This window comes from Xyrauchen texanus, chromosome 12 (assembly GCF_025860055.1).
Source record: "Xyrauchen texanus isolate HMW12.3.18 chromosome 12, RBS_HiC_50CHRs, whole genome shotgun sequence".
In the NCBI taxonomy this organism is placed as follows: Eukaryota; Metazoa; Chordata; class Actinopteri; order Cypriniformes; family Catostomidae; genus Xyrauchen; species Xyrauchen texanus.
Window position 1 is genome coordinate 30,610,456 of NC_068287.1, and position 23,295 is coordinate 30,633,750.

The window sequence follows — 23,295 nt, forward strand, 5'->3', positions numbered from 1 at the left end:
ACTCACAGTAGGCTCGGGATCCTCAAACGAAGAATGAGAACGTGCCGCAGCAGTCTCATTCTCATCTGCAAAATCCCGCTGCGAACCCCGCGATTTCAATCGCCGCGCTGCCTCAACAGACGCGGGACCAAAACCGTGGGGAACGCGAGCCTGACCGTGCTCATCGAAGCACGCCAACCAGGAGCGCAGCACTCTCATGGGTAGTGCTTCACAACTTTCACAGGCAGATCCCTCGAGAGCTGCCTGTGCGTGCTGTGCTCCCAAACAGTTCACACATAAAGCGTGCGTGTCCCTACCCGTAATGAAACGAGGGCAGGGGTGCACGCACTTCTTGAACTGTTCGGTGGCCATAATATTTTTAAATCAGACAAACAACACCAAATAAGACAAACAATTTCAACATAGAGCGCTTGCTGAAGAGCGAAAGCTAATGTGTATGTGTACCGGCGTCACTTTTATGCATCCGGTTATGCCGTCACATGTTACGTCATGACGCAACACCAATCAAGATTGGAATAGTTTCATTCATAATTCAGAGGCGTACGCTAAGGAGCGTTCCCCAAAGAGTCGTTTTCAACGACGCAGTGCGAGTTCCCTCGGAAGGGAACTGATTAAACACAGTGATTATATTTGCAAAACTGGTTGGTGCCATTAGAGACACAAACATTAGACACTTTTACAGCCCAAGAAACACCTCAAGACACTTCAAGTGCTAGATTTACCCTATTCCAGGGTCAAGTAAACTGTAAATAGCTCAGTCTTTTCACTGGAAAGCAGCACTGTAAAGATGAAGTTGAGTTCTTTGACTCTTGACTTTGTGATTGGTTTACAACGAGTTGGTGGAGCACAGATGTTAATTCTTGGATGTCTTGTGTCTTTGCAGGTGAGAAATGCAGGAGTTTTATTGATCTGGCCCCAGCATCGGAGAGAGGTGAGTAATGGCTATCATTAGAGTAGCGTTCAGGTTTGTTTGACAGCACACACCGAAACATGCAAATGACAGATCTGTTGTCTCAACCTTGAAGCATCCCTGCTTTATTATTTTACGCATGCAACCTGTGTGCTGCACGTGAATGTGTGAGCATGTGTATGCATTTGTGATTTTATGTGGATGTGTGAGTTCACATTCTTTAGGTCAGTGTGGCTTGAAACTAAATGCATGATGTTTGAAAATTGTGAAGATTATTTGTTGTGCAGTTGGAGTTGTGGCTTCATAGTCAGTACATGTGGTCTAACACATTAAACTGTGGTGCTTATATAGGTGACACTAGTTTGAATCTGACTTATGGGTGAGGGGATACAAATTTGAAATAAATACAAAAATACAAAATTTAAGATTCAACAGGTCAAATTCTTGGAAAAGTCATCTTTGAATCCATATTGGAAATCCTTGTCCATACAATTTAAAAAATAAATAAATAAATGTTATTGCATTTCCTACAAAAATGTATATACTGACTTGTAATGTGGTATAACCATCAAGTAAAGGTATTGAAATACTTTCCTTGCACCTTGAATATACATGAGTGAACGTTTTTCAAATAGTAATCTTATTTAAAAATAAAATAGTTTCAATAATTTTTTATATAAATAATAATAAAATATTATTCTGCATTACTCACACCAATATTTCTTCAAGAATCTCCGCTTTTAATGAGATGTATTTATTTATTTATTTGTTTACTGTGTCTGGACAGTTACACCACGTGACATTTTTTACTTTATGCCCCAGAAAAAAATATTAAAATTTGAACTCTGTAATTTAAAACATGTTCATCATAGAAATTCTACATTTAAGTAATTGTTGTGTGTGAGTTGCATTTTTGAATGTATTTTTGAATAATTTAATGGATCTGGACAAAAAACAAAAGAATTAAAAATATTAGTGTCATGTCATTGACCCTTATGAAGGTTCCAGATCAGGTTTTCTATTCGTTTCCCCATAATTTCCTGTTCCATGAATGATACAACACTATGCTGCAATAACATTAGCCTTTCTTGTTTTGAACAGGATTATGAATGGTTCCAGTAGCATTTCCACTTGAAAAGAATTCGGCACGGCATGATTACAAACTGTTCTCGGCCCGGCTTTCTTGGCACAGTTAGCTAACCATGCTTAACCTTCCTCAACTGTACTGGTGGAATGCTTTAGTGCGTGGCGACTCATGGTAACTGATAAAGGATGGGCAAGGGGGTGGGATCCAGCTGAACAGTGAACATAAAGTTTAATGGTAAACTTAAACCAACATAAAACAAACATAAACAAGCACACACATGCAGAATGGCCACATGCGTCTTTCTCTGTCTGGCTACCCTTTATCTCGCTCTCCTGCTGATAAGCTTATTCAGCGGCGACCGCGCATCATCACTGCCTGGCCACGCCCTTCTCCTCGTCACACTCCTCCCCCACCCGATTCAGACCAGAGCACCACCGGTTTGACCAACTTTATGATCCTTCTTTGTGTTCGTGTCCGGTGACATGTACAACCCCATCAGCAAATAATGATAAACCTCTCACCTTTTTCTCTTTTCTTTACTTCTTGTGATATGGGACATGTCTTTCCTGTGCCTTAGCAGAGTAAAAAACAGGGGGAAAAGCAGTCTTAAAAACTGGAATATGCTATCATCCTGCAAGCGCAATTGCTACAATGTTTACCTCTCATGCTGTCACTTAATGACATATTTGTTACATACCTTTACGCACTACAGTGGACAAAGAAACTGTAAACATTCCAACTAGCCTGGATCAGCATGGAACAGCACGGTTTTGCAACGAAAACCGTTTGGCCTTATGGTGGAAAAGTAGCTATTCTTTTGTATTGTTTCATAATTTAAACAAATGAGTGATCTCATATGGACAATGTTTATTTTTCTAAGGTGCGGTATGTAAGATTCAGAAACCCTTGTTATTAATGACACCTGTGGCCGTTAAGTGAACTGCAGCCAGCTACATGTTGCTAGTGCCCGCGCTCGTGCACATACTCCATAGGGACGTGAACGAGTGAGCATCAGCCAAATGATCCACCGGCATCATGCTGACAGATGAGGTAGCATAATTAAAATTACACAGTTATGATTGTTTTACTACAACTTTGAGTCTAAACTAAAACTACATATCAGCTAACATACCATACTGATACACACATACAGCTACATAAATTGACAGTTTACTGTTGCACTGCAATGTTATGTTGCACTATTGTATGTTTTGTATGTCATATGTTGTACTATGAATAAGAAACCAGCGTATTTGCTCAAATTTATCCTGTATACCTGACATTTAGTATAAAGACAAGATTGTTGAAATTATTTGAAAGTTACGAAGCAAGGTAGCTTGCAATTCGTCAGCGTTAGCAGGCAAGATCAAGTTAGCTAAAATTACACAGATAAATCCTTATGGCACTACATTTCACATGCTTTGCAGTTATGTAAGCTTTCCTGTACAATAAGAACAATGCTAATTCAGGGTCAGTTTTGATCCTCAAACCGAAAGAAGGTCCATCCAGGAATCAAATGCCCTGCCGATGTTCACTCTAGATTTCGCTCGACCATGATCATGTTCCCACTTAGCCAGACTGGATTCAGTAATTGTAATTTTTTTTGGCTTACTCTGAGTTTGTGTTGGAGTCGGTGTTGTGCTGGGAGGTGGACCTTTGCTGGATTCCATCTCTAAGATAACATTACCTAGTGTTGCAGTTTGTTGTTGTTGTTGAATAGTGGAAAAGAAGATATTACTGTCTGAGGCAAGGCTCTCGGGAGCGTGCATAAACGTCACATCTTATGGATTTTCTGGGCAAAACCGACCCACTCCCTTGTATGAAAATCAGTATACAGCTTTTAATAGGCAAAATAGGAAGTCTGGGAAGGGCAAATTTTTTAAGTTGTGTTACAAGCTGTTCACACATTGGCAAAAAAAAAAAGGTGAATATTATATGAAAATTGTGACATATTGCACCTTTAAAAAATATTTTATAACAATGTGTTTCTTTACAAAAATATTTTTCAAAGGCCAACTTGAATTTATGCATATTCATGATGGCAAAGCCTTCATTGGGGAAATTTAATGGAATTTCATTTCAGTTTAGGGCAAAAAGGGAAATAAATTTTGCTTGCAAATTACATCTGCCACAGTTTCAAGAGACAATATTTGCAAGGGAAATTACACCATTCCCTGTTCCCTTTAGATGTTACAAGTTATGACTCTGATGGTCTCCAATGCTAGTCAAATTTGACACATACATGCCAAAACTTATGGAAAAAGCCGAGTACATTTTGATTAAATGTTTTCAAATTCACCTCTCTATTTAAATGTTTTCTTGTATACAGGCTTGTCAAGAATTGTTGGTGCAAAAATTAAAGAGAACATTTTGATTTATGACTGTCAAATATGCTCAGGTCAAGCCGACAGAAGTAATTTAGCTTGCTTCTATCTCTGTCATCCTCTTTCGATGAGGCTACAACTATATGATCCCCTCAAACAGTGCTTTTCTCTGGGACTGCCTCAAGGAGCCTCCAAGAAAATTGACACGTTGTTTATAGTTGCCTCTGGAGAATGAAAGGCAGACTTTCAAAGGTGCCCCACTGTGTTTGAACTCTTGAAGACAAACACTCCAGACAATAATACTGCATAATGCCATCACATTTCAGGTTAGGATGCTTTAATCGCTCACTGGCTGCTTTGCTCTTAAAGTTTGCCATTTTTTCACCATTACGGTGAGAGATTGCATCGGGAAGCCAGAATCTTCCCTAAATTTGGTGTGAATAAAGGATATTCTAGGTTTTCACATTCAATTGCATTGGCCTAGACTGAATGTAAAGTTGAAAGTGAGTGAGATAGTGTTGTGTTTGCTGTGTCTCAGACCAAAACAATCCTTATTCTCTCTGCTGGAGTGCTCCTCTGAGGAGGCTGTGTGGCAATTGGGAATTCTGCTAATTAGGAGCTGATGGCTGTTCCGGAAACACCCTAGAGTCAGTCTGATCAATACAGATAGATGTTTCCTTAATCTCTCAAAAATAATTACAAAATAAATAGAAATTGCTAAATAAACCCTCTTTTGAGAAACAAAAGCAGCTTTAATTTTCAAATTGCATATGGTGCTGCCATGTCAAGTCTGACTGCCTCTAATGAGAACGTCATTTGGGAGAACATAAAAGTGTTTGTTTATTTGTTTATTTCTCCTTTTTGGAGTGGGGTCCAAAAATCTGAAATCACTTTGAAAATCAATTTAAACCTGGAAATAAAAAGGGATTTTTAAAGGTTTTAAACAATTAACTATTGTGTAAAATGAATATGAAACATTTTGAATACTTTGTACAAAAGGTCAGATTTTCTTACTTCAACTGAAGCACAAATTATGCTCTTTGGAACATTCTCAAATCATGCTGGAATAACATTGGTCATGTTTTGCACATAACTTGTGGAGTCCATAGTCATTAAAACAAAAAGTGGGCACACATTTTTATATTTTTAGTTTTGATCTATTGGAGCAGATATTATAGAGGGATACTCGTTTAATCTATACTTAGTGAACTAAAAGCAGACATCTGCTCTTTACAAATTGAACACAACGTAAAGAAGGATTATGCAAAAACATTTCCAATGCATACCCATTTTACATTGATACAGACAGAGACTGGGGAGAGTTGATAAATTATCTCTTGTACCTGACTGTATGAATTAAACTGACAGACAGAATTATGGGGCAACAGTAGGACATTTTGCTCACCAGTGTGCATGTGTGTGCGTATTTCAGGTGTCCTTTGGCTGTCAGTTGTGTCTGAGGTGCTATACATCATGTTGCTGGTTGTTGGCTTCAGTCTGATGTGCTTGGAACTTTTTCACTCCAGTAATGTGATCGATGGACTCAAACTGAACGCATTCGCTGCAGTCTTCACTGTGCTGTCAGGTAAGCCTCCACCCTTGTCCCCACCTCACACACTTAGAGAAACTAATTATGCATTTCTGTATTGCATTTATTACCTTCATGAAGGCATACTGCCTTGTTCTCACACTCATTCGGTTGCAAATAATGGTGATACAAAATGTTCCAGGCTTGTATAATGCAAAACATATTTTATGTAAAATTGAACTCCTTGTAGAACTTCAGAAATTATTTAGTAATCAGTAATTCTCTTCCAGTCTTTTCAATGGCACCCTCTCTGTAAAACTTCAGCCCTCATCAGACATGACATCCAATTGGTTGCCAGCGAACACCTAAAAGACAGAGTTTCAAGTTTTATAATTGACTAAAAAGTCACCTATATTAGTGATTTCTTTCAGTTAGTGGTGACAATTTAGGCATGGTATTCCAAAGGAAAAACAAAATCACTTTCTGCACTTTTTTGATTTGGTAACACAGTTCTGATTAATATCTTAGATGACATCACCAAACTCAAAGAAAGACAAACAGAAACGGATAATAATTTCACACACAAGACACACTGATTTAAGAATAAGATGATGTGGAAAACACAGTGGTCTCCACAGACTACATCTCATCCTGCAGCCTATTGCGATGTGGGTAAACCCCAGGAATCTTAAAGCCAGAACAGCTGTTGCTTTTTAATTTCTGAGTCTTTGGTTTGCTTAATACCCCACAGCTTTGTTCATTTGGGGCCTTTATGGTCTTTAATTCTGTCAGCAGCATCAGTTAAGGGCCTCAGAGAGAGTGTCTTTCGATGAGCCAGTGGAGTCAGCTGACATGTTCACATAGGCCCAACATAAGACCATCAATCAACATAGATCATTCTGTCAAAAGGTGTATACAAACCTTAACCTATTGTATCATATTTAATGATAAAAGATCTCTTCATTTCTTTTAGGTTAACTGATGAAGTATGTTAGCATGACAAAGAAAATATTGAAAATTTCCTTGATTAGCGAATTAATGCGCTTAACCATAAATTAGTGTTTCTAAATTGGTGGGTTGCGGCCTAAAAATGTTTCACAGATTGGGTTTGTTATGTTGCAGGCAGCAGGAAACAATGTCAAATGCAAATAGAAAATGCAAATTTCCTTGTAATTGTGCATATTTATGAAAGCAAAATAGATATATAGACTTTTAGTAAAACACTTCCCATATGTTTTTTTTATGTCAAAGGCTATGCGTACAATCAAACTCTATGATATTTTGGCGCAAATGCCTCTGCCACTTTGTAGAAGCTAGCTAAATTAGAAAGATTCAAACATAGGCAAGTTGCTTGACATCACCACCAAAACAGGGCACTCTGGGTGCCAAAGGCTTAAGAAACAGAGTCAGCCAAGACCAGGCCATCAAGAACCAAGGCAACCAGGTTAAGTGGGCATTGTCCAAGGAGTGGTGGAGTTTCTCATTTTTCTTTGGTGACGCTTCACCTGTGTTATGTATACCTTGTCTTGTTTCACTGTTGCCCTTTTGTTTGCCATTTTTGTCACTTTTGCACTCCTTAGTTTTCACTTTTGTCCCTTGTTTAACTCCATAGTCTCCTTGTTAGCGTTCGTGTTCTCTGTCATTGTTTTCACCTGCCCTTGTTAATTTGCCTTTGGTTTCTGTTAATCACCTTGTCATCTAGTTTGTGTTCTGTTTGTTCATTGGCCCCTTTGTCCCATGTTTTTGTATTTATATCCTGGTTTTTGGTTCAGTCCTTGTCTGTTGTTGAATGTTTGTGAATGTTTGTTGTTAGCCTGGTACGTGTTCCCTGCCCGAGTTCTCTGTTTGTTTTCATCGTGTTTAGTTTTCAGTTTTATATTTTATTTCCCCATTGAGGGTTGTTCCTTTGTGTTTATTTGATCATTCAATAAAATCTAAACTGCATTTGGATCCGCATCTCCTCGTCTGCCTCGTTGCTCAAGCGTTACAGAACGACAGAACACCATGGATCCAGCGGTTTTACGTGCCAGATACCACCTGCTCTGCCTGAGGCAAGAGGACCGTCCGATTGAGGCCCACGTCCGCGACTTCCTTGGTCTTGCGGCTGTTGTGGACTTCCCAGACACCTCCCTTGTGGTCTTCTTCAGGGAAAACCTGAGTGGCTGGCTGAAGGAGCGGCTGCCGCCGGCATCACGCGGCTGGACTCTCCGCGACTTTCTGGAGTTGACCTTATTGTTGTGCGGCTCCCCGTTCACTGTGGGCCATGCTGGGAAGGACCCTACCTCCCCACCTACTGTGGAGACTCTTCAGCCGTCCCAGGCTCTCCCTGTTACGCCTGCCCCGGTCTGCGAGCCAGAGCCCACGCCTGCCCCGGTCTGCGAGCCAGAGCCCACGCCTGCCACGGTGAGCGAGCCAGAGCCCACGCATGTCACGGTGAGCGAGCCTGCGCCCACGCCTGCCCCGGTCTGCGAGCCAGAGCCCACGCATGTCACCGTCAGCAAGCCCACGCATGTCCCTTGCCATCCACGGCCAGCGAACCTGAAGCCACGCTGACCAGGAACAGCATCCCAGCTTCGCCAGTCGCATCAGCCCGGAGGAAGAGAAGGGGAAAGGTCTCTGCTCTCCAGCCTCCGCCTGCCGCAGCCCCGTGCCCTAAACCCCTCTTGGCTCTGCCCTCAGCGCCCAGCGAATTCAAGCCGGCGCATACCACGGTAACCCAGCCAGAGCCTGTCGCCTCAGAGGTCAGTGAGCCAGTGCCTGTCGCCTCAGAGGTCAGTGAGCCAGTGCCTGTCGCCTCAGAGGTCAGTGAGCCAGTGCCTGTCGCCTCAGAGGTCATTGAGCCAGCGCCTGTAGCCTCGACCGTCCCTGAGCCAGCGCCTGTAGCCTCGACCGTCCCTGAGCCAGCGCCTGTAGCCTCGACCGTCCCTGAGCCAGCGCCTGTAGCCTCGACCGTCCCTGAGCCAGCGCCTGTAGCCTCGACCGTCCCTGAGCCAGCGCCTGTAGCCTCGACCGTCCCTGAGCCAGCGCCTGTAGCCTCGACCGTCCCTGAGCCAGCGCCTGTAGCCTCGACCGTCCCTGAGCCAGCGCCTGTAGCCTCGACCGTCCCTGAGCCAGCACCTGTAGCCTCGACCGTCCCTGAGCCAGCGCCAGTAGCCACGACCGTCCAAAGGCCAGCGCCAGAGGTTGCGCCCGTCCAAGAGTCAGCTCCTCTCGAGCTTCCCAGTGCTCCGCCTTCCGAGCTTCCCAGTGCTCCGCCTTCCGAGCTTCCCAGTGCTCCGCCTTCCGAGCTTCCCAGTGCTCCGCCTTCTGAGCTTTCCAGAGCTCCGCCTTCCGAGCTTCCTAGTACTCTGCCTTCCGAGCTTTCCAGAGCTCTGCCTCCCGAGCTTCCTAGAGCTCTGTCCTCCGAGCTTCCCGGGTTTTCCAGAGCTCCGCCTCCCGAGCCTCCTAGGGCTCCGCCTCTCAAGTCTGTCGAGTCTTCCAGGGCTCCGTCTCTCAAGTCTCTCGAGTCTTCCAGGGCTCCTCCTCCCGAGCCTCCTAGGGCTCCGTCTCTCAAGTCTCTCGAGTCTTCCAGGGCTCCTCCTCCCGAGCCTCCTAGGGCTCCGTCTCTCAAGTCTCTTGAGTCTTCCAGGGCTCCGTCTCTCAAGTCTCCCAAGCTTTCCAGAGCTCCTCCTCCCGAGTCTCCTGGGGCTCTGCCTCTCAAGTCTCTCGAGCCTTCCAGGGCTCCGCCTCTCAAGTCTCTCGAGCCTTCCAGTGCTCCGCCTCCCAAGTCTCTCGAGCCTTCCGGGGCTCCGCCTCCCAAGTCTCTCGAGTCTTCTAGGGCTCCGCCCCTCAAGCTTCTCGAGCCTACCAGGGCTCCGCCCCTTGGGCCTCTCGAGCCTTCCAGGGCTCCACCTCCCACAGCTCCGCCTCCTGAGCCTCCCACAGCTCCGCCTCCCGAGCCTCCCACAGCTCCGCCTCCCGAGCCTCCTACGGCTCCGCCTCCCTCCGCTCCGCCCCTTGGGCCTCCCTCGGCTCTGCCTCCTAAGCCCCCCACAGTCCTGCCTACACCTCCTTCGGCGCCGCCTCCCAAGTCTTCTACGGCTCCGCCTCCGAAGTCCTCCTTGGCTCCGCCTCACGCGGCACCGCCGGCCCCTATCCTGCGGCCACCACCCAGGCCTCCTGAACCTATCCTTGCCCTGTGGCCAGCTCCCAGGCCACCTGAGCCCGTCCTTGCCCTGAGGTCAGCTCCCAGACCTCCTGCACCTGTCCTTGCCCTGCGGCCAGGCCCCAAGCCTCCTGAACCTGTCCTTGCCCTGAGGCCAGCTCCCAGACCTCCTGAACCGGTCCTTGCCCCATGGCCATCTACTAGGCCACCTAAACCGGCCTCTGTCCTGTGGCCACGTCCCAGGTCCCCTGAACCGGCCCTTGGCTCACAGCCATCTCCCAGGCCACCAAAACCGGCATCTATCCTGTGGCCTCCTCCTAGGCCCCCTGAGCCGGCCCTTGCCTTATGGCCAGCCCCCGGGCCATCTAAACATGTCCCTGCCCGGTCGATACCTCCCTGGCCCCCTAAACCTGTCCCTTTGTGCCCCCATAGACTGCTTGCCTGTCCTCTCGGCCTCCTTGGACTGCCTGTCTGCCAATCTTTGCCCCCCTGGACTGCCTGTCTGCCACTCGTTGCCCCCTTGGACTTCCTGCCTGCCCTCTGTGCCCCTTGGACTGCCCTCTTGCTCTTGTGCCCCCCTGGTCTGCCTGTCTGCCCCTGGTGCCCTCATTTTGTTTTTTGTGAGTTTTTGTCCTTGGTTTTTTTCTTTAGGATCGTCTGGAATCAGATCCTTTGAGGGGGGGCTCTGTTATGTATACCTTGTCTTGTTTCACTGTTGCCCTTTTGTTTGCCATTTTTGTCACTTTTGCACTCCTTAGTTTTCACTTTTGTCCCTTGTTTAACTCCATAGTCTCCTTGTTAGCGTTCGTGTTCTCTGTCATTGTTTTCACCTGCCCTTGTTAATTTGCCTTTGGTTTCTGTTAATCACATTGTCATCTAGTTTGTGTTCTGTTTGTTCATTGGCCCCTTTGTCCCTTGTTTTTGTATTTATATCCTGGTTTTTGGTTCAGTCCTTGTCTGTCGTTGAATGTTTGTGAATGTTTGTTGTTAGCCTGGAACGTGGTCCCTGCCCGAGTTCTCTGTTTGTTTTCATCGTGTTTAGTTTTCAGTTTTATGTTTTATTTCCCCATTGAGGGTTGTTCCTTTTGTGTTTATTTGTTTATTTGATCAATCAATAAAATCTAAACTGCATTTGGATCCGCATCTCCTCGTCTGCCTCGTTGCTCAAGCGTTACAGCCTGAACCAGGTCTGTGGGAGGGACTGACAATGACTCGGAGGTGGGATAACTGTAGATGGGTTCCCATTCTGCGAGTAGGATCTCCTTCTCTTTAAGTTGAATGATGTGGTTGACCTCCTCCCTTAAGGTCCAATCTTTCTGATCGCCAAGCACATCTCCATCAAAGGGCTCATCAAGAAAAAGTTGTATAAGGCTGGCCTCACCAAAACCTAGCCCCTAGCCTGCATTAAGGAGTGACTGGGCATACACCCTAGAGAGTTGATAGCCCTGTCAGCAATATTACAGGGCGTGTCTTTGGGTGTTGACACCAGCTGGACCGGTGCTGGGAGAAGAAAAAGTCCCATTGGTGCAACTGTCTGTTAGGTTCAGAATTGGCAGTTTCGTTCTGTCTGTTTTGCAGAAAGAACCCAAACAGAGAGCATCCAAAAACTTTTTTGTAAGGGTTTTCTTTTTTATAATATAGTTTTTGGATGCACACTGTTTGCGAAATCAGAGAAGACAAACCTGTTGATCTGAACTCACAGCAAATCACAAAAATGTAAGAATCACACTTCTGTTGTTGTTATTTATGCATTAACAAAATTATCAATTTTCCTATTCAAGGTACATCATGTTAATCATTTTGCCTATTTTTAAGGCTTTGCAGTTTATAGTTATATTTTTATTTACACAATACAATTACTGTATTGAGCATCAGTTAAAAACTAAATGCAAATGTTATTCAAGTGATATTCTGTAGTTGCACAGCTTCATAATAAATCCACCTGATTTAACCCTCAGCCATGCTTTTGTGTCCTCGACTGTAGAGACAATAGACATACTTTACTGATCCTACTGGACAAAATGTGATTGGAAACAGATGGCATCTACCTGAACATATGCAGGGACTTTCTCATGTAATCCGGAGAATCAAAGACTAAATAATAGTGATTTTCTGAACTGTAAATCTGTGTCAAAACTGTGTGTGAACTGTATTTGACTGTGTACATGTGTGGGTGTGGGTGGGTGGGTGTGTGTGTGTGTGCGTGTGTGTGTTGATTCCTCAAAAGGTCTCTTAGGGATGGTGGCTCACATGATGTACACACAGGTCTTCCAGATCACAGTCAGTTTGGGTCCAGAGGACTGGAGGCCTCACACATGGGACTATGGCTGGTCTTTTTGGTAAATACTGTATATCTTAATCTGATAGATAATTAGCAGTGAATGTGTTGATCACGTACAACATCTGTTTTATCGTTAAAAATTCACACATGAATAATAATTTACATGCTCAAAGTGCTTGACATATCAGAAAATAAAAACATTAAGAAAGGGATTTGCATAAAAACAAAATTATAAAATAAAACAATAAGTGTCAAATAAATAAAAAGTGAAGTGGAAATTCAGGGGAATAAATAATAATGAAAAGACAATAAAAAGACATCTTTTAAAATATACAAACATGTGAATATCATCTAAAAATTATTAAGTTGAGCACATATTTTTTAATTCTTAAATTTAACTTGAAAATGGTAAATTGTAAATCTAGATTGCTTAGCAGTGGTTTCACAATTTGACTATAGGGATTCAATTTGTTAATGATATTTTAAAGTGGTATTTTAAAATCACAATTGCTATAAATTCAACCTCAGTAGTTTCTGATCAATAATAGAATGGAATTCTCCAGAGTGGCAGCTCCATTTGAAGACCGTCCCAGTGCTCTGTGCTTTTCTTTGCATCCTGTGTCATTCAGTATAATTCACAGAGGCAAAGAGGGGAGGCTGCCTCGAAAGTCACAGATGTGTGGGTGTCTGTTCCTCATTCTGCGACAAATGAATCTAGCTCTTATGGACCCATTTCAGTTTCACTTTCTCCAATATGAGTGCTCTCTTCTCAGTATAAGTGACATCCCAGAGGGATTAAAAAACAACAACAAATACATTAACAAATCAAAACATTTTCCTCAGTTTCATTCTGTATACTGAGGACACATTGACCCACATCTCTGTGAATGGGACTACAAAATAGAGGTGAAACATTGTGTACAAGCTTTAAATAAAGCTTATTGAGATGAAAATGAAAATTCATATTTTTGTGTTATATTGTCTGTAGTCACCATAAATGGAGTTTAAACTAAAGTTTAGGAGGAGCCTGCTCATCTAATCTGCCAATCAACCTGCAGGCTGCAGAGAATATGAGTCGCCACTTACCTCACTCTAGCGACAATCTTTCCAGCTTCCCTCCACCTCTCAGTCTCCATCCACAATCTTCTAAGAGTTCCTGTCCTATAGCTTATTCCATATAGTAAGTAGTCCCATAGAGGGTGGTAAATTTAGAGGTTGAGTTGAGCCTCTACCTTGAGCCTCTCCTACGTGGACAGCAAGCCACTCAAAGATTTTCTCACTCAAAGATTAATTGGGCAGACAAACTCATGAAACTGCTATTGCATGAAATTACTGAGAACAACATTTTTTTCACAATTTCTCCCTTTGTTTTAAGAAAAAGAAAGTAATATAGGTTTATAACAACACAGGGGTGAGTCAATTATAATATTATTTTAATTTGTGGGTGAAATATCCCTTTAAGAATAAATAAATAAATAAAGTCTTAAATGGAACCTTTTGCTTTATGTTGCATGTCAGATCTACAGTGAAATTTTGTAGTGATCTTAAGCTAATTTCTTGAGACCATGCTTGTCTGTTAGACCAGAGATAGAAGGGCTGTACTGGTTCTCCCAGGAAATGATTTGTGTTATTTTGGTGCTTGGATATAAGAGACATTCGTTGGGGTTCTGACAGGCATGAAAGTGGTATTTACATTGGCTGAATTACCACAAATGGTTGCCTGGTATCCATTAGTCTAGGCTAAAATTGCTTCATTTGTCCTCTGCCATCTGGCCAGTTTCTTGTTTGTTTTTATGTTTTTTTCTCTCTTTCTTTACTATTTACTACCTTTCTGAAAATGTAGGCAACTGTAAATCAAAGTGTAATTGAAGCTTGAGCATGTTTAAACACTTCAAGGTTTAATTTACCCAGCTCACAAACACAAATGATGCAAATGGTTTCTGATTGGAAATTCTGGTTAATTTGCTGTCTATCCCCAGCCACTTTTGGGGGAAGATAACTTTTATACCCCAGTTAACAGGAATAAAAATAAAAAATAAAAACAAAACTTAAGTCCGTAGATAAAAAAATTAAAATGAGAAAAACATACATGTGAATTGACCATACTGTACAACAGTATCACAAATTAACTTTTTTAATTAAGGGACACTATTTGCCCCTGGAATGTATTTTTCAATGGGGGGGAATGGGGTCCAGAATAACGTATAAATAATTTGGGTCCTTGAATAACGCATAATGTGTGAGTAAGGGCAGCCGGTGGACTTTCTGGTGCCCCCTAGGGAGTTGGTGCCCTACGCAGACAGCGTAGTCTGCTTATAGGGAGCTGCAATACTTAAATTATTGCAATACTTTTTATAATATCCTTGCAATTCATTTGATAAATACTACAGTTAAATACTGCATGTAACAAGTCTTTTTATGGGATATTTTACTACAAGCAAATTGCCGAACCTCACTGCTACTGTTAATGCCATGAGACTATAACCGGCACAGTGATATACTGAATAATGTACATAAAGACAAAACACCATAAGTAGAATTTCAAAGACTTATGTTTGCAGTACAAAGGGTTCATGAACTGCAACTATTTATTTTTAAGTATATCATTTTGTGGGGGGGGGGTATCAGCTGCAAGTTCAAATCCAGTGTTTGCCAGTTGTTTAGCGCCAGCAACACAGCGACTCTGGAAAAATATTTCATTGGTCAGTCAGGTTTCATCGCAGTCCAAAGAAAAAAAATATCTGACCACTCTGTAAAAAAAAAACCTTCAGATGGTCGGCAGATGATTTGTCGGACCCGTTTTGAATAGTGCCATGGGAATCCATTGTTCCTATTCAAAAGCTTGTTCAGAACAAACAATTGCACAGATAAAATGTTTTGGGTGTGAACAGGCCTTAAGCCGGCATGTCATACATGCTTGATGCAGCATGGCATGTGTTTTTCTAAGTTTGCAGAAGCAGTATGCCCACATACTTAACTCAGTATGTCTGTGTATGTTCTAGCAGTACTTTCTGTACTTCTGTACTTGCTATGTTGTAGCAGCGGCATAAAAGATCTAGTCCACCAATTCCAATATCCTATAAATATGTCACACCTACATTAACATGCTTAATCTTTCAGAGTTGTCATCACTGAAATACATTTGAAATAATTGGTCTGTCTCTTTGTTAAATCATACAGCTCTCTGATGTCTACCGCCACAGAATATCTTTGTTATCACTGTATCAAGTTGTTAGAAGTGTTTTCTTCACATTTCACATCAGAGCTGATTTAATGTTTTTCTTAGGAAAAAATATGGCATATTAGCTACACATTCTAACATTTACTAAACCCATAACTACTACTAAAACCATACTTAACCCATAACTTACTAAATATGTAGGCCTAGTAGAATACATTGAAATATATAACATGATTTATAACAGATAAGTCATGATTCATTTCTGACCCTGCCATTCACTATGCTAAAAATACTAAGATTAGGTAACTACATAACCAAAAGTATCCAATTTAGAATGTAAAATCATATTGTCTTTGTACATAATATTATGTATGTTTTTGTATTATCATAGTATGGCCTGGGGCTCCTTTACATGCTGCATGGCTGCATCCGTCACCACCCTCAATTCCTACACAAAGACGGTGATTGAGTTCCGACACAAACGTAAGCTCTTTGAACAAGGCCTGCGAGAGGAGCAAACTTTCCTGGACCCGGATGCCTTCCATTATTTCCGTGACAGGTCTGTTCAGTCCATCTCCAGCTCCGTAGACGTTTACCCAAGCCACGGGAGCAGTCATGGAAGCAGTCGTGGGAAAATGCATTCCCCACCGCCTCCGATGGAGCAGGGAGACAACACAGAGTCACTGGGAGAAGAACAATGCTGAGTGGAGATACGTGTGATACTGCACAGGTGGCCTTGCTCTGACCGGAGAGCTCTTGGGTGGATTTCTTGGAACACTGCTTAACTGGGATTTGTGGGGAGTTGGGGGGTTGAAAATGTTGATTTGACTTGTTTTAATATGAAGTTCAGCTTTGAGAGTTTGATGACTGTTGATCAACCAATATGGGTTTTTCAATGCCTGATCGGGGACGATATAATGGCAATATATACACTACCCGTCAAAAGTATTGAAACACTTTCTCACTCTTTATTATATTTTTTTCTTCTTCACATTTTAGAATAACAGTAAAGTCATCAAAACTATGAAATATCATAAATGGAACTATGGGAATTATGTTGTGACAAAAAAAGAAAAATCCAAAATAAATCATAACTGTTATATTTTAGCATCTTCAAAGTAGTCACCCTTTACCTAAAATTTGCGGACATGTACTCTTGTTCCCTATCTGTCACTCACTCGATGTTGTGTCGATGTAGTGACACTAGGAGTCGCTCTTGGGAGCCCCAAACACCTCAGATCTTTGAGGAAAGGACAATGAGAATTGGCGAGTGGAATTTGCATGCCACTCCCCCAGACATACGGGTATAAAAGTAGCTGGCTCAAAACCACTCACTCAGATTTTTTATTTGGAAAAGCGGTTGTTTTTAACAAGCTGAATTCTTCTGCAGGTCCATTCACCTCTAAGAAGCGAATTGCTGTTGGATATATGGCACATTTCAGCAGCTTTCTCTTCAGATTATGCCCCTGGGCGCTTCAACAGCCTAAGAGAGTATATATTCCAGCAAAAGAGTATATTTTCTCTTTCTCTAATTGAGCAAACACATTGACGAGAACGTCTTTTAAAAGGTGCACCTTGTTAAAGATGCCCTCCTGCCTCTGTGTAGTTTTGCGTGGTTGCTATCTCTCCACCTCTGATGGCCACCATCACTGCCTCACGTGTCCGGGCCCTAATAACCTTGAGGAAGAGTTTGTGGATGGTTCAAGTTCTCATTGAGAGAACATGACCATGACAATGTTGCGGTCATGGCTTTCTTTCTTCCGGGCGGAAAGCCATTTCAGCCGCCCCCTCACGCCGGACCTTCTACCTACGGATACAAGGCTGGCCCGGTCGACGCTGGAGGCGATTTGGGGGCTCCAATGGGTTTGGTTCTATCGGATTAACCCCCACGGACCACTCATTCCCCAGCACGCTCGTTCGTTCTGGTCCAGTTCTGGGATGAAACAGGCAGCTCGCCTCAGTGCCAGCCTAATTGCTCTTTCAGAGCTCACGAGATGGATGAGATTTCGATTGCTGAATCGGAGCCTTGGTGATGTCAGATGCCGAGTACTCGACTGATCTTTTTTCCCTTTTGTTTTGTGTTCGCCGCACCCCAAATGGGCTGCGGTACCCACATTGTCAAAAAAGAGCAATTTCCTCTCTCCTTGGGTTACACAGCCAGTGCCCACGGCAACAGGACACCAAGCACTCATAGCCACTCGTGCGGTCCCCCAGCTTTCACGCGTTCGGCTGCACCACATAGACCACATCCCTGGCCAGCTACTTGTGAAAAGGCCCTTTTCCTCAGTCACTGACTGGCCCTATGCCGGGTACGCAGAGCAAGGTAACTGCTTCGAGGTTCCCCTCAGCGCAGCCACCTCGGGAGGAAGCATTACTCCTCGACGTGGCATTTTCTGCTCACCCCCCCCACGCCGTGAGGTAAGTCAGATGCGCGGCTAACGCATTCCAACCCACCGCATTCGTCAGGCGTCTGCCCAGTTCCGCAGTGTCCACTTCATGGTGGTGAAGGGAGTTGAGAACCTTTGAGAGTTGCTGTGTGCACACAGGGACCTGGAGCTCACGCACCTCAGCCGTCAACTGGGCTTCGGGTCAACTGGGAAAAGAGCAAGCTCTCCCCAGTTCAGAGCATCTCTTTACTCGGCTTGAAGTTAGACTCGGTCTCAATGATAGTGCACCTCACAAGCGAGCGTGCGCAGTCAGTGCTGAAATGCCTCATTCAAAAGTCATTCAGGTGCAGGACAGCAGTTCCACTGATATACTTTCAGAGGCTCCTGGGGCATATGGCATCCTCGTCGGCGGTCACGCAACTCGGGTTGGTGCATATGAGACCGCTTCAGTACTGGCTTCAGACTGGAGTCCCAAGGTGGGCATGGCAACGAGGCACACATTGCGTGGCCATCACGCCAGTCTGCTGCTACTTGTTCAGCCCTTGGACAGATCTTGCGTTTCTACGGGCAGGAGTCCCCCTACAGCAAGTCTCCAGGCATGTTGTGGTTACGACAAATGCCTCCAAGTTAGGCTGGGGCACCGTGTGCAGCAGGCATGCAGCCGCTGGCTCCTGGAAAGGACAGCTACTGTGTTGGCACATCAACTGCCTCGAGTTGCTGGCAGTACTGCTCGCCCTGTGGAGGCTATTGCCTTGGATCCAGGCCAAGCACGTGTTAGTCCAGACAAGCAATACTCAACAGTAGCGTATATAATCGCCATGGTGGCTTACGTTCTTGTCGCATGTCACAATTCGCCTGACATCTCTTAGGTTGCTGCAGGCCACTCATATCCTGGGCAACCTCAGCACCACAGTGGACACGCTGTCACGGCAGGTGACACTCAGGGGAGGGTGGAGACTCCACCCAGGTGGTTTAGACATACACAGACATACCAGAGGTTGAACCCTCCTAGGCCACGCCTCTTTCCCTCATGGGACCTCTCCATGGTCCTTCTGGGCCTTCGTAGAGCCCTGTTCGAGCCCCTAGAGTCAGTTGAGTTGAAAACCACCCTCCTGACCATGCTCACTTCTATCTAGAGGGTCGGGGACCTGCAGGCGTACTCTGCCAGTGATACTTGCCTGGAGTTTGGTCGAAGACACTCAAGTCATCCTGAGACCCTGACAGGGCTATGTGCCCTAGATTCCCACAACCCCCTTCAGGGATCAGATGGTGAGCCTGCAAGCGAGGCAGACCCAGCCTTGTTATGTCTGTGTCCAGTACGTGCTTTGCAAATCTACTTGGACCGCACGCAGAGCTTTAGGCACTCTGAGCAGCTCTTTGTCTACTTTGGCGGACAGCGGAAAGGGTACGCTGTCTCCAAACAGAGACTTGCCCACTGGATTGTGGATGCCATCGCTTTGGTATACCAGGCCCAGGCCCAGGCCGTGCCCAACCCCTTGGAAATTTGAGCACACTCTACAAGGAGTGTGGCATCCTCGTGGGCACTGGCCAACGGCATCTCTCTAGCAGACATCTTCAGGGCAGCGGGCTGGGCAACACCCAATACCTTTGCAAGATGTTACAATCTCTGGGTTGAGCCAGTTTCATTTTCACAGCTGGCCGGGTGTATCGCTTGCATATAGCGCCTTTCCTCTCCATGAGGCGAAGACGTGTGCTCCTTCCCCCATGCAAGTTCAGGAACCCGTGAACCCTGGACGTCCTTCCTCCCTAGCCCTCTGGCTCGCGAATTTGGCAGAGGAATTCATAGTCGGACCCAGTACTTGTGCTAGCATGCCCTCTAATGGGGTAGGTGCTCCACAGGTGCCGGTTACCCTGGTAACCCCCTGTGATGTATCTTCTATGGTACAGTCTCCCTATCGGTAGACCCGCATCACCCTTTGGCAGAGCCCTCTCTGCGTTTGTGTTTATAGAGTTCCTCCACTTCAAGGCAGGACCTACCACCGTGTTTCTTCCATGTGCCGCTGTGAGCCCACGTGATGTATTTGCCACATGTTAACCTCCCCTTCGGGCAGGAAATGGTCTCCAACAGAGTCTTTTCCCCCTGAATGAATAGGAAAGGAAAAGAACACCTTCCCCGAAATAGGCCCCAGCCTAAAAAGTACTCTGTGGAGAGAAGACATAGAGAGAAAAGGCCGTGGCTGGCACAGACTACTCCTATACTAGATACGTCTCTCCCCATCCACCTCCCCAGGGATATGGGGAAATATAAGACATTTTTTGGGGCGTTGGGGGAGGCTACGTGCAGTCCGAGTGCATCTGCTATTACGCACACCGTAGCCTGCTTGCACCTGAATCGCAGTCCATGTAACACAGTTCTGTGGCGTTTTGTATAGGGACCCTAGTGTCACTACACCGACACAAAGTCAAGTGAGTGACAGATAGGGAACATCTCGGTTACTCTCGTAACCTCCATTTTCTGATAGAGGGAACGAGACATTGTGTCCCCCTTGCCACAACGCTGTACTATCCACTGAAATGTCTGGGACCCTGTCTCTGCTCCTCATCACAAATCCTGAATGAGTGGTTGCGAGCCAGCTTCTTTTATACCTGTATATCTGGGTGAGTGGCATGCAAATTCCACTCGCCAATTCTCATTGGCCTTTTCTCAAAGATCTGAGGTGTTTGGGGCTCCCCATAGCAACCCCTAGTGTCACTACATTAACACATGTCTCGTTCCCTCCATCAGGGAACAGAGGTTACAACAGTAACCGAGATGCTTTTTAAACAGTATTGAAGGAGTTCTAATCTATGTTGGGTACTTATTCTTTTCTTTATTATTTGCTCCCAAGTCATCAATTTCAAAAACTTTTTTATTAATTAAATTTTATTTTATAATGAAATAAATTAATATGGTGGCACAATTATATTTTTGTCTACAAAACTAATTTCAAACATTTAAGCATACGCCTTCAGATGAAAAGATTTTTACAATCATGAGAAACATTTCAGTCAATTGTTTCAAAGCATTTGACCGGTTGTGTATAAAACAATGTATTGTTCGAAAATGAATCTTTGAAACTTTGTTTCAAAATGAAAATGTATTTACAAAAAATTATCTAAAACATGAAAATATTTGATCCATTTTCAAAGTTGTCTGTAGATTTTGGAAGTACTACATGAGCAAACATACTGATCACACTGTGAATTCAGCGACAGTTGCTGAAATGGGTCTGTGCTTTCCGAAATATGAAACCATTGTCCCCAGTGTCCAAAGCTGGCAGTGTTCTTGATGTGAAATGTCCACAGCATTGCATCAAAAGTGAGTTGTGTTTTAGTTGTAAATTATGTAATACATCATACAGGAATGCATATTTGCTTGAATGTTCCATTGACAGATAGCTGAGGTAGGCATGGGCAGGTGGGGAGCAAAACTACACACACTGCCATAAGGACTGTGCAGTGCACGCAGTGGTCTGTCTGCAACTCAATTGAATCAAAGCATCTTTCATCCCTTACCCTTACAGCTAGACATGCTTCTGAGTATTTACCAATCTTACATGTGAAATGCCCTCCTCCCTTGGTGAGATCTGCTTGAATATGCCTTCATGTTATAAGCAGCAAATTATAGTACCATAAATATCCTGCCTTCAATACTGCTGCAGCCGACCACAGGAGAAGCACAGTCCATTTCAGTTGCAATATCCACTAGGCTGTATTAAAGGTTATTGCACTTGAATTTTGCCTGTTTCTGTTGTTTTGTCATGCATTACTGGGGTTGATTAGCAGCAGTCAATGACAAGATCATAAACCCCCACACCCTCACTTTATATTTCTTTTTAGAACATATTAATGTTGATGTACAAATAATGAATGGAACTCTGTCTATTATTGAATGTACTAAATTATATATTTATCTATGTATGCAGTATAATCCTGTCTTTATCTTTTGATAAAACAAAAGAGCTTCAAGATTGTGATCTTGATTATTTTACATTCAGTGATTATTTTAATGCTTTAGAAGTTATTGTAACGTGGAGTGAAGAAAAATACAGATTTATAACTAAAATGCTCTTTGCTCTTAAAGGGATAGTTCACCCAAAAATTATTCTCTCATTATTAAATCACCCTCATACCATCCAGATGTGTATTGATTTATTTCTTCTGATGAACACAAATTAAGATTTTTAGAAGGATTTCCCATCTCTGTTTGTCCATACAATGCAAGTGAATGGTGACCAAAACTTTGAAGGTCCAAAGACACATAAAGGCTGCATTAAAGCAATCCATATGACTCCAGTGGTTAAATCCATATCTTCAGAGGTGATACGATATGTGTGGGTGAGAAACAGATCAATATTCAAGTAATTTTTTATTATAAATCTCCACTTTCACTTACACATTATTTTTCTTTTGTTTTTGGTGATTTACATTCTTTATGCATATTCCCACCTATTGGAATGGGAGGAGAAATTATAGTAAAAAAGGACTAAAATATTTATCTGTTTCTCACCCACACCTACCATATCTCTTACGAAGAAATTGATTTAACCACTGGAGTCTTTTTTGCTGCCTTTATGTGCTTTTTGGAGCTTCAAAGTTTTGGTCACCATTCATTTGTATTTTACGGACGAGATATTCTTCTAAAAATATTTGTTTGTGTTCTTCAGAAGAAAGAAAGTCATACACATCTAGAATGGCATGGGGGTGAGTAAATCATGAGATAATTTTAATTTTTTGTGCAGTATTTCTTTAAAAGTCTCCTGTCGCATGTCACAACTCGCCCATCGTCTCCTCCTTTGGAGCCAGCAGCGACTCAAGTAGCTGCATGCCACTCACATCCCGGGCAACCTCAACGTGGTAGTGGATGCGCTATCACGACAACGCTTGCTCAGTGGAGAGTGGAGATTTCACCCAAAGTCGGTCCAGCTGATCTAGGAATGGTTCGGTAAGGCCCAGGTAGACCTGTTCGACCTCCCGAGAGACCTCCCACTGCCCGCTCTGGTACGCCCAAACAGAGGCTTCCCTCGGGGCAGACGCGCTGGCACACAGCTGGCCAGCAGGGTTGCGCAAGTACGCATTTCCCCCAATGAGCCTGCTTGCACAGGTACTGTGCAAGGTCAGGAGGACGGGGAACAAGTCATTCTAGTGGCTCCCTATTGGCCCACTCGGACTTGGTTCTCGAATCTCATACTCCTCGTGACAGCCCCTCCCTGGCAAATTCCCCTGAGGAAGGACCTTCTTTCTCAGGGACGGGGCACGCTCTGGCATCCGCACCCAGACCTCTGGAACCTCCACGTCTGGCCCCTGGAAGTGATGCGGAAGATCTAGCTGATCTACCACCTGCTGTCGTAGACACTATCAACCAAGCCAGAGCTCCCTCTACCAGGCAACTTTACGCCCTGAAGTGGCGCTTGTTCGCAAATTGGTGTTCTTCCCAGGCTGAAGACCCACAG

The 23,295-nt window shown here is 44.0% G+C and overlaps 1 protein-coding gene across 1 annotated transcript in view; it reads left to right on the forward strand.

The window, feature by feature from the left end:
- The window catches only part of LOC127653071 (germ cell-specific gene 1-like protein), a 35,611-nt gene extending 14,926 nt beyond the window's left edge, over positions 1-20,685 (forward strand). Inside the window, exons 2-5 of the mRNA XM_052139581.1 lie at positions 884-931; positions 5,754-5,906; positions 12,221-12,332; positions 15,847-20,685. Coding sequence (XP_051995541.1) covers positions 884-931; positions 5,754-5,906; positions 12,221-12,332; positions 15,847-16,159 — 626 coding nt within the window. The 3' untranslated portion in view covers positions 16,160-20,685. The remainder of the gene's footprint in view (positions 1-883; positions 932-5,753; positions 5,907-12,220; positions 12,333-15,846) is intronic.
- The last annotated feature ends 2,610 nt before the right edge of the window (positions 20,686-23,295 follow it).